The 11495-nt window shown below is 47.3% G+C and overlaps 1 protein-coding gene across 3 annotated transcripts in view; it reads right to left on the bottom strand.

Moving 5' to 3' along the window:
- Window positions 1-7902: 7902 nt before the first annotated feature.
- ACAN (aggrecan) overlaps window positions 7903-11495 on the bottom strand; it is a 77236-nt gene continuing 73643 nt past the window's right edge. For all 3 annotated transcript variants that reach the window (XM_081964549.1, XM_081964551.1, XM_081964550.1), the window contains one exon: window positions 7903-8266. In XM_081964549.1, coding sequence (XP_081820675.1) covers window positions 8190-8266 — 77 coding nt within the window. In that variant the 3' untranslated portion in view covers window positions 7903-8189. The remainder of the gene's footprint in view (window positions 8267-11495) is intronic.

Here is an 11495-nt window from a genome sequence, read left to right as displayed (position 1 = left end):
TATTAGATGGTTCCGCCCCAAGCGCCTGATGGAACCGGATAGGTTCCAGACGGAACTTGGGCCACCTCCTGTGGACCTGACCCGCCCCCGAGTAGAGGACCTGGTAGTCGCATGGAATAGTGCGGCTACCGGGGCCCTAGACCGGGTGGCGCCTTTGCGGCCTCTCCTGCGGCGAAGAACCACCCTGGCACCTTGGTTTACCGAGGAGCTAAGGGTGATGAAACGCCACAAGAGACGCCTAGAGAGTCGTTGGAGATCCTCCCGTTCCGAATTTGACCGAGCACAGGCACGAGCATATTTGAAGACGTACCTCGTGGCACTAAGAGCGGCCAAACGTCAACATTGCGCTGCTCTTATTGCGTCTGCAGATAACCGCCCTGCCGCCCTGTTTCGGGTGACCCGTTCCCTCTTGTTTGAGAGACCACGGGAAGCCCCTTTACAGGGTAGAGCAGAGGAGTTTGGGAATTATCTACAGGACAAAGTCGCTCAAATCCGGATGGGATGGACCCCTTTCAGTGGTTCAGTAGAGACGCCCGTTGCGAGTCTTGAGGGACCGCTTTGGGAGGAGTTTGACTCGGTTGCCATCGAGGATTTGGACAGGTTGCGTGGACGTCTGCGACCCACCACATGTTTATTGGACCCGTGTCCCTCCTGGCTTGTACTGGCATCCTGGGAGGTCACGCGTGACTGGCTCCTGGGCCTGGTGAACGCCTCGCTGGGTGAGGGGTCTCTACCGGCCGCCTTGAAAGAGGCGGTGGTGAGGCCCCTGCTCAAGAAGCCTTCCCTGGACCCAACGGACCTAGTCAATTATCGTCCAGTCTCCAACCTTCCTTTTTTAGCGAAGGTTGTAGAGAGTGTGGTAGCACAGCAGTTCCCACGTCACCTGGAGGAAAATGATTATCTAGACCCGCGCCAGTCCGGCTTCCGACCCGGTCACAGCACGGAGACGGCCTTGGTCGCATTGGTTGATGATCTCTGGAGGGCCAGAGATAGGGGTTGTTCCTCTATCCTGGTCCTATTAGATCTCTCGGCGGCGTTCGATACCATCGACCATGGTATCCTGTTGCACCGGCTAGAGGGGCTGGGAGTCAGAGGCACCGTTTTACGGTGGTTTGGCTCCTACCTCTCTGGTCGGACGCAACGTGTGTTGACAGGGGAGCAGAGTTCGACCCGGAGGCCACTCACATGTGGAGTGCCACAGGGATCGGTGCTCTCGCCTCTCCTGTTCAACACATATATGAAACCGCTGGGCGAGATCATCCGTGGTTTTGGAGTGGGATATCATCTGTATGCTGATGATACTCAGCTATACATTTCCACTCCGAACCACCCCAATGAGGCCGTCGAAATGATGTCCCGGTGTCTGGAGGCCGTACGGGTCTGGATGGATGGCAACCGACTAAAACTCAACCCTTCCAAGACGGAGTGGCTGTGGCTTCCGGCCTCCCGGTTCAACCAGGTGCTTCCATCTCTGGCCATCGGGGGCGTCCAACTAGCCCCCATGGAACAGGTGCGCAATTTGGGCGTCCTCCTGGATGCCCGGCTGTCCATGGATAACCATGTAACAGCCGTGGCAAGGGGGGCGTTCCATCAGGTTCGCCTGATGCGCCAATTGCGCCCCTTATTGGACCGGGATGTCCTACGCACAGTCACCCATGCGCTAGTGACGTCTCGCCTGGATTACTGCAATGCTCTCTACATGGGGCTTCCCTTGAGATGCACTCGGAGACTACAGTTGGTCCAGAACGCGGCCGCGCGGGTGATTATGGGGAGGACTAGATACTCCCCTGTAACACCTCTCCTGCGCGAGCTGCACTGGCTTCCTGTGGTCTACCGAGTGCGTTTCAAGGTTTTGATTATGATCTTTAAAGCGCTCCATGGCACAGGGCCTAGTTATATGCAGGATCGCATCCTGCCTCACACATCCCTACGACCAATTCGCTCACACAGAGAGGGACTTCTCCGGGTGCCGTCCGCCAAACAGTGCCGGGGGGCGACACCCAGGAGCAGAGCCTTCTCTGTGGTGGGCCCAGCCCTGTGGAATGACCTCCCCCGTGACATCAGGATTACTTCCGATCTCCGCTCCTTCCGTGTACAGCTGAAGACCCACCTCTTTCAATTATCTGGCCTGGCTCAATCGTAATTATTCTTATTCCTCCTAACTGGTTTTAAATTGTATTTTAAACGTTAAATTTTAATTCTATACGGGGTTTTTATAATTGGGGTATCTTAATGCGGGTTTTTTAACTGTCTATATGATGTAAATTGTTTACCTCCTCCGAGTTCGAGTCCGTGTTTGTGTATCTGTATGTATGTTCTGTATGTACGCCTATGTGTTTTTATATATTTTCTGTGTTTTATATGCCCCATTGTACGCCGCCCCGAGTCCTACTTGGAAAGGGAGCGGCTAATAAATTCAAACTTATTATTATTATTATTATTAACCCAACCCTTTAGCAAACCGTAGTTAAACTATGGCTTGGAGAAATGTATGAGTCCTGGTTTCTGTCTTTGTAAAAACCTACATATAAACCTTTTCTAATTTAGAGGTAGACCAGTTTGAGGAGAAAACAAAGAATCATTTACAATCTATTGTTCAGCTTGCTGTAAGGGCAGACAAATCTGGACATGGATTAACACATTTTACTACCGTGTTTCCCCCAAAATAAGACAGGGTCTTATTTTCTTTTGACACCCCCCCCCAGAAATAAGCACTGGGCCTTATTTTCAGGGAGGTCCTATTATTTTTGAGGTGCAGGAGGCGGCGAGCATGGTCACCTCATGGCTGCTGCTATGCTGCAAAATTTTCGAGGAGGGCTTATTTTAGCGTATGCGCTCAAAAGCCCGATTGGGCTTATTATCCAGGGAGGTCTTATTTTTGGGGAAACAGAGTAAGCCACCTTGTTTTGTCAGTTTTTGTATGCAGAACAAGCAAATCTCTGTTGGGACATTCAACCCAACCATTATTTTGGAGAACAATGGCTTCCATACCTTTTGTATTGTCAAATGTGAGTTGAACGCTGTCTTGTGGGGCTGTGTGTCCAAAGATGGGGGTCTCTAGGATGTCTGCTAATAAAACTTGGAAGAAACCACTCAAAGAAGTAACTTGCATGTCAATTTGCAGGCTCCATCCTGATTACCGAAGTTGTCCGTCAACCGATCCTAATTTTCCTCTAGAATTTTTTCCCCTCTACCTGATTCACATATAGCACTGAGGTGGATAGCGGGATAACCGCGATGAATCCTGAGCATTTTGGAGCAGAATGGAAAGAAAGTGTTGAAAAGTGAGTTGCGTTGGTCAGAGGTGGGTGGGTGGAAAGGAAACATGGGGAGGGGGCATGGAGGGGCCAAAGGAAAAACTGGAAGGCTGGTGGAAGGAGCTTTGAATGAGCTGCATTCATCATGGGCTAATGAAAGGTCTCTGCTGTTTACAGCACAGATCGAAATGCTCTGCCTAAATATTGAAATCAAATGAAAACACCCTCTTTGTGTAAAGAGTCTAAATCGTTCACAGAGGTTGCTTTGCTCTTCATACCATTGAAGCAAACTCAGGCTGCAGGCGATGTTACCATGTTTTAACGGTGTTGACCCTCCTTGTGTAAGACAGCACAGGGTCTATTAGAGAATTGTATCTTCATCTTTTTCCTGCTTACTTTCCTAGTAGCTTTGTACCAATAAAGGAGGATATTTGTAAGTCAGGGATGGAATGAGGGGTCCTTGGTGCTCTCTGAGCTAGGTGGCTTTCTTGTGGATGTTTCATTAGCCAAATTACGGCAGGTAACATAATAATAATAATAAATAATAAATATTTATTTCTTAGCCGCACCCTCTCCCGAAGGACTCGGGGCGGCGTACAATGAAACATATGAAATAAATATGGACAAAACAAACATATAACAGAGACATATACCGAGACATGCACAAGGAGGAGGTCGGCTGATAAATAAAACAATTAAAATACAGTATTTAAAAACCCCTAGATAATTAAATATAATTAAAATACCCAGTAAAAACCCGTCAGGAGCGATATGGTTAGATCAAAGTTGATCAAAGTTGAGCCAGGCCAGCTGCTTGGAATAGGTGGGTCTTAAGCTTAATACGAAAGGAGCGGAGGTCAGAGGTATTCCTAATATCCGGAGGGAGGTCATTCCACAGGGCTGGGCCCGCCACAGAGAAGGCTCTACTCCTAGGCGCTGCCCCCCGACACTGTCTTGTGGACGGCACCTGGAGGAGGCCCTCTCTGTGCGAGCAGATTGGTCGCAGGGATGTATGGGGCAGAATACGATCCCGCAAGTAACTAGGTCCTGAGCCATGGAGCGCTTTAAAGATTATTATCAAAACCTTGAAACGCACCCGATAGACCACAGGAAGCCAGTGCAGCTCGCGCTGGAACGGTGTCACATGAGAGTACCTAGTACTCCCCATAATTACCCGCGCGGCTGCGTTCTGGACCAACTGTAGCCTCCGGGTGCATTTCAAGGGAAGCCCCATGTAGAGAGTGTTACAGTAGTCCAAGCGAGACGTCACCAGCGCATGAGTGACTGTGCGTAAGGCGTCCCGGTCCAGTAGGGGGCGCAATTGACGCACCAGGCGAACCTGGTGGAACGCCCCCCTTGCCACGGCTGTCACATGGTCATCCATGGACAGCCGGGCATCCAGGAGGACGCCCAAATTGCGCGCCCGCTCCACGGGGGCAAGTTGAATGCCCCCAATGGCCAATGATGGAATTAATTGGCTGAACCGGGGAGCTGGTACCCACAGCCACTCCGTCTTGGAGGGGTTGAGCTTGAGTCGGTTGTCATCCATCCAGATGGATTGGTGCTAGTCCTGATGATGTTATCTGATGTTATCTGATGATGTTATCTGATGTTATCAGATGTTGCCACTAGCACCTAATATGTTACCTAATATGGGTAATGAAATTGCCTGCAAGAAAAGCACCAAGCTCAAAGAGTACCAAAGACTCCTCCTCCTCCACCACCTCCTCCTCCTCTTCACAAATCTCACTCCTTACTAGCACTGATGATGTTACTAGTTTGGGTAATGAAAGAAAAGCACCTGAAAGAAAAGCACCAAGCTCAGAGAGTACCAAGGACTCCTCCTCCTCCATCACCTCCTCCTCCTTTTCACAAATCTCACTCCTTACTAGCACTGATGATGTTACTAGATTGGGTAATGAAACGCCTGCAAGAAAAGCACCAAGCTCAGAGAGCACCAAGGACTCGGAAGTACACTTTGGCCATAAAGGCTGGGGCTACCTTCTCCCCCACCACCCACTTTAAATTTACTCCCCCGGTTTCACTTGGGTGCTGGCACTGTCATGATTTCAGGGCTATAACATGGGAGTTTTCTACCACCACGTGTCAAACAGAAAATACAGTGATTTAGGGATGAGGACCATGTGACTGTGTGGAAGGTAAACAAGCACAACTGGATGAGCATTTTTAAACGTTTACAAACCACCCACTAATCAAAGGATGTACGAAACAGGAGGCTGCTTCAGCGAACAATGTCAACTCATTAGGACCGATGTTAGGAGTATCTTTTGAAGGGTCTCATCTCCACACCTCCATGTGAATCTTCTGAGCTGTGGGGTCTTAGCTATCCCCTCTTTTGGATGTGACCAAGCAGGGCATTTAATCTGCCCTACAATACCCAAGGTGTATTGTACGCGGTGGCTCAGTGGCTAAGACGCTGAGCTTCTCGATCAGAAGGTTGACAGTTCAGCGGTTCGAATCCCTAGCACCGCGTAATGGAGTGAGCTCCCGTGACTTGCCCCAGCTTCTGCCAGCCTAGCAGTTCGAAAGCACGTAAAAATGCTAATAGAAAAATAGGGACCACCTTTGGTGGGAACATAACAGTGTTCATTGCACCTTTGGCATCTAGTCATGCTGGCCACATGACCACGGAGAAGTCTTCGGAGAGCGATGGCTCATCGGCTTTGAAACGGAGATTAGCACCGCCCCCTAGAGTCGGAAATGACTAGCACATATATGCAAGGGGAACCTTTACCTTTCCAATACCCACAAGCGGTGCATCCTCCTCCTCCTCCTCCTCTTTTAACAACCCCATAATCCCTTGGGGGGGTGGACTCTGGGTAAGTGAATGGAGCTGCGTGTTTACTGGCCAGATGCCCTTCCTGTCACCAATGCGGAGCTTTGTTCAGCAGATCTATTCTCATTGTGCGCAGAGATAAAATTATCTACTTAGGATCAAACTCGCAGCCTCTTGATTATGAGTTGAGGGCTCCACCTCTAGGTCACCGCACCACTCACCCACAAGCGGTACATGTATACCCCGCTAATCAAATACATTCATGCGTCCATCCAGGTGCACTTCCCCCCTCCCGCAGTGCATGCAAATAGCACCTCAGCCAGGTTAAATTGTAACAACTTTTATTGTACAAGGATTCACCATAGCACTGACAGCAATAGGCTTGGCTCTTTTTTCATTCCAGAGTTGCTTTTATTTTTATTTTTTTGTGTGTGCACAGAAGTTTAAAAGAAAAGAAAATAATACTTCTGGGGCTCTTTTCCTTGATGGCTTTTTCTTTCTTTTTCTTTTGCAATATAAAAGGCTCTTCCTGGTTCTGTTCACCAGACCCACTCTTCCCTCCCGTCTCCACGCATTTCCCCCTTCCCCATGGTATACAGAGCACGTAACCAAAGCTGAACTCCTACCAGCATCTCCGAGACATTGGCAAGTCCGTTTAAGTTACTGTAGAAAAAAAAATGACCCCTCTTGGTTTCCTCTCTGCTTTCCATTAATATAACATATATATGTATTTTTTTCTAAAAAAAATATATAAATAGGTGCAGGGAATCTCAAGCGCCCTGCACCGTTCCCTGTTGAAAGAGAGTACGCCATCTCAGGATGGGAGCTGCTTTTGCCTTGCCAGGTGTCCCGGGGGGAAGAAAACTGCAGCAAAGAAGAAACAGAAGCAATATGAAGTTGCATTACTAGCCTGTTCCCGCAGAATAAAAATGGGGAGCAGAGGGAGCAAGTCAGAAGAGATGCAGCATCAGGTTCAGCTAGGACAGGGGTCGGCAACCTTAAACACTCGAAAGAGCCACAAAGGTCCTAACCCGAAGCTCCCCGTTCAATTCTGGAGCCGACCGGAAGTCCAGTTTCCCCACCATAGAGTCTCCTAGCGCAGCGTCCTTTTTCTTCTACCTGTCCTAACCGAAAGCCCTATCAATTGTAGAGCTGACTGGTTTACAGGGAGCCGCAGCAGAGGGATGAAAGAGCCACATGCGGCTCCAAAGCCTCCGGGTTGCTGACCCCTGAGCTAGGACCCTCGGGTTCTGACCACAAAGGTCCGGAACTGGAAAAAAAAAGGCAGTAAGGTGTGGAGTTTTGTTCTGCCTCCCCCCCTCCCTCTTCTTACCTGTTTGCATTTGAGCGGCTCTGATGCTCTGGCTAATTTCAACTCCCACACGTGATTTGACATTTTGCATTTATTTAAAGGAATGAACATATCCAAAAACAAGCGAATCGCAGTTCGCACCCATGATGATGTGTATTCGGGAGAGCTGCAAAAGAGCTTTCCTGACCTTAACGATACTTCCACCCGCTTCTGCTCGCTTCCTCCCTGTAGTTCCCACTCCATCCCATGATATTTGCTGCAAATGTGGAACAATGGATGGGAAAGGGGGCTTTTAAAAAGAGTACTTGTCCACTCTGCAGTTTACAAATTACGTTTCGTGTGAGATAAAAAACAGGATTCCCCCTATCCTGTTGTTCCTCCTCCTCCTCCTCCTCCTCCTCCTCCTCCTCCTCCTCCTCCTCCTCCTCCTCCTCCTCCTCCTCCTCCTCCTCCTCCTCCTCCTCCAGATAATCTATTATTTAACTTAACCCTCTGTAACACCCCACCCCCCTGTCCCCTTTCCCCACAAAGGCACAAAGATAGTTGGCTCTAAGAATCATTCTATAAAAAATATATATGCTGGAATCGTGTTTGCTTCCTATTTGGCAAAAGGTTTCCCCCCTCCTTCTCTCCGCCTTCTTTTTGTCCTTTTTCTTTATATGTACACACATTGTTCCTTATATAATGAGACTTCCCCCCCTTTAAAAGCAACAACAATGAAAAATATATCAATTTTGTTAATATAACTGTTCCATAAATTCTCTCTCTTTCTCTGCCTGTCCCTCTCTGCTCCTCCTCGGTTGCTCTCTCTTGGAAGGGTGGATCATGCTGTCATCTTTCCATTGGTTCTTGACCGAGCCCGTGAGCTCCTCTTGTGTAGTCTGCGCTTATAGGTGGAGGCTGTGGGAGGAGAGAGGGAAGAAAGGAGACCTTGTTACTCAGGAAGGGTGGCTGCAAAGGCCTGGCTTGAATGACTTTTCCCCTCCTGCTGTCTCTCTCTCTCTCTGTGGAAAAACACCACAGAGGCTGCAGCATGTTATTTCTCTGGCTGCCCATGGGAAGTGTGTGACCGTGCCAGATTTCTTTCTCTTGCACAATTATGCTTTTTTCTTAATTGTGGACCCCCGGGAGTTGATGTATGAGCAGGGTGGGGATTTCTTCGTGCACTTGGGGGTGGGGGTGGGGGCAGGTCTTGTCCTGCCTTCCTCCTGTCCCTCCAATCTTCCTCCTTCCCACAAACAGATTTCGGGCACTGCCAGAGAGAATTCTGTTCCTGTCCCCTGGATGAGCAAGAGAGCTGCTTGAAGGGGACCCAGATGGAGAGGGGGAGCTGCTTGTAAATGAAAGCCTTGTTAGCATTAAGAGTTAGGAAAGTTTAATCTTTTGACCTGGTGGCTTAAAATGAAACAGGAGCTTCTCCCCCCCCCCTTTTTTTTTATGATGAAGATAAAAAATGGTCCAAAACTTTCTTGGAGCCTTGAAATCTACCTCATAAGATACGTTTAGCCTATCAACAAGAATGTCAGGGGAAATTTCACCCTGAACTAAATGAGGTCTAGGAGTCAACGCCTTTTCCAAACAGGCATATTCTTCAAGAAGCGAAAATTAAAATAAAACCCGAGAACGTGTTCAAATAAAAAACAAACTTTTCATATTAAAATAAAACGAAAATAGAAATAAAACAAATCTATCTAATTGTTACATTTTGGCAGAAGCAGTTTGTCTTCCAGCTTCCTGGCAGACAAACAAAGATCAAAAAGGAAAGAAGTCTCTGGAATGTGTGATGTATATAAACATGTTAAGCATGCGCAATAAATCATTGCTGATAAAAACTTATGACCTGGCGCAGTAACTCTTTCAGTTCAGCTAGCAAACATTTAACGCAGTGACAAAGAAGGATTGTTAGTTGTGAAGTCAGGTCCGATCCATTGCCACCCCATGGACAACGTTCCTCCAGGCCTTCCTGTCCTCTACCATCCCCTGGAGTCCATTTAAGCTCACGCTGATTGCTTCGGTGACTCCATCCAGCCACCTCCTTCTCTGTCGTCCCCTTCTTCTCTTGCCCACCATCGTTCCCAGCATTCGGCTCTTCTCTTTCTCATTAGGTGGCCAAAGGATTTGAGTTTCAAGAAGGATTAGGGGGACATGATAACTGTCTTTTAGGACTTGAGAAGGGGGGATTGACTTACTTTCCAAAGCACCAGAGGGAAAGACAAAAAGCAATGGGTGGAAGACCGTTAAAGAGAGATCCAACCAAGAAGGAAGGAGGAATTTTCTGACAGTGAGAACAATCAATCAATGGAATAGCTTGCCTCCCAGAGTTGTGGGTGCTCCCTGATTGGAGCTTTTTTTATGATGAAGATAAAAAATGGTCCAAAACTTTCTTGGAGCCTTGAAATCTACCCCATAAGATACGTTTAGCCTATCAACTGAAAAATAGACTGGAGAACCATTTAGTTTATTGAACTTATTGAACTTAGTTTATTTGACCGGGATGGTACAAGATCTCCTATCTTGAGCAGGGGGTTGGACTAGAAGACCTCCAAGGTCCCCTGTAGCCCAATCATTCTATGCTCTACGAAGAAGGTTATGCTACCATTTCTAATAAAAGAGTCAGTTCAGATGAACTATACAGATGCACACAGGTTGGGCACTTCTGTGGTATAGCTCAAATTCTCCAGCTGGGTTAAACAGACAGTCAGTTTATTGTAGAGGTTGAGCCATCAGGTAGAGACCGTGAATTCTACTCTTGCTTTAGACACAAAATTAGTTGGATAACCTTGGGCCAGTCCCTCTCTCTCAGCTCCAAGAAGGTGGAGCCAATAGCAAAACACTCCCCAAAATCTTGCCTAGAATACTGCAAGGACTTGTCCAGCCATATTATCAGGAGTGAACAGTGATCGAAGGGTGCATATGCACTCAAACACACCCAATGTAAAAAAGATGTGAAGACTCCAGAAAGAATGCAGAGAAGAGGAACAAAGTTGATTAGGGGACTGGAGGCTAAAACACATGAAGTACGGTTGCAGGAACTGGGTATGACTAGTTTGATGAAAAGAAGGACTAAGGGAGACATGATAGCAATGTTCCAATATCTCAGGGGTTTCCCACAAAGAAGAGGGAGTCAAACTATTCTCCAAGGCACCTGAGGACAGAACAAGAAGCAATGGGTGGAAACTAATCAAGGAGAGAAGCAACTTAGAACGGAGGAGAAATTTCCTGACAGTAAAAACAATTAATCAGTGGAACAACTTGCCTCCGGAAGTTGTGAATGCTCCAACACTGGAAGTTTTTAAGAAGATATTGGTCAACCATTTGTCTGAAATGATATACAGATTTCCTGCCTAGGCAGGCGGTTGGACTACAAGACTTCCAAGGTCACTTCCATCTCTGTTATTCTATTCTATTCTATTCTATTCTATTCTATTCTATTCTATTCTATTCTATTCTACAGCAATCTTATGTTGACCCCTGAGTGTGCAACATTTGAAGAAAGGAAAAACTGCATGAATCAAGCAGGAAAATAACCACGTTCTGCATCTCAGGACCATTTTTCTTTGGCTCTTGGTTTGTCCAAAACAAATCCATGCATCAAAAGATCAGGCTTTTAACTTGTGGAGTAGGAACCGACTCCTGTCTTTGTCCTTCTCCAAAATGCCATATTGCAACCGATTTTTGCTTCAGTTTGGACTCTTATTCCCTACTACATCCATCTTTTCGGATGTCTTTCGAGATGGTCATGCGGCTTGCAATATGTGCTTACATGACCCTTCCAGGAAATGTTGAGGGTACAGTAGGAGAGCAGAGAGCTTGGACTAGAACTTCATATCCTTCTACCGCTGACCAGTTGGCTGGGCTGAAAGGTTGAATTCCAAACCCCTGGAGGCCACTACTATTACCCTTCTTTAATTTATACTCATCCTGCCTTGCGACTTCCTCTTCTTGCTCTGTGCTCTTGTACAATTCTGAGAAACCCAAGATTTATAGAAATTTGCTGAGGACCATATGTGGTCCAAGAAGACCTTGCCAACTATTGGCAATCCTTTAGTTACTGTATTATTCGGAGTATAAGATGCAACAAGGTTTTGAAGAGGCAATTTTTTTAAAAAAAAGTTTTTGCAATCTGCAG

This window comes from Natrix helvetica, assembly GCF_964273705.1.
Source record: "Natrix helvetica genome assembly, chromosome: 12".
Taxonomy (NCBI): domain Eukaryota; kingdom Metazoa; phylum Chordata; class Lepidosauria; order Squamata; family Natricidae; genus Natrix; species Natrix helvetica.
Note: the sequence above shows the minus strand (reverse complement) of the source record. Positions and strands in the feature narration are given on the sequence as shown.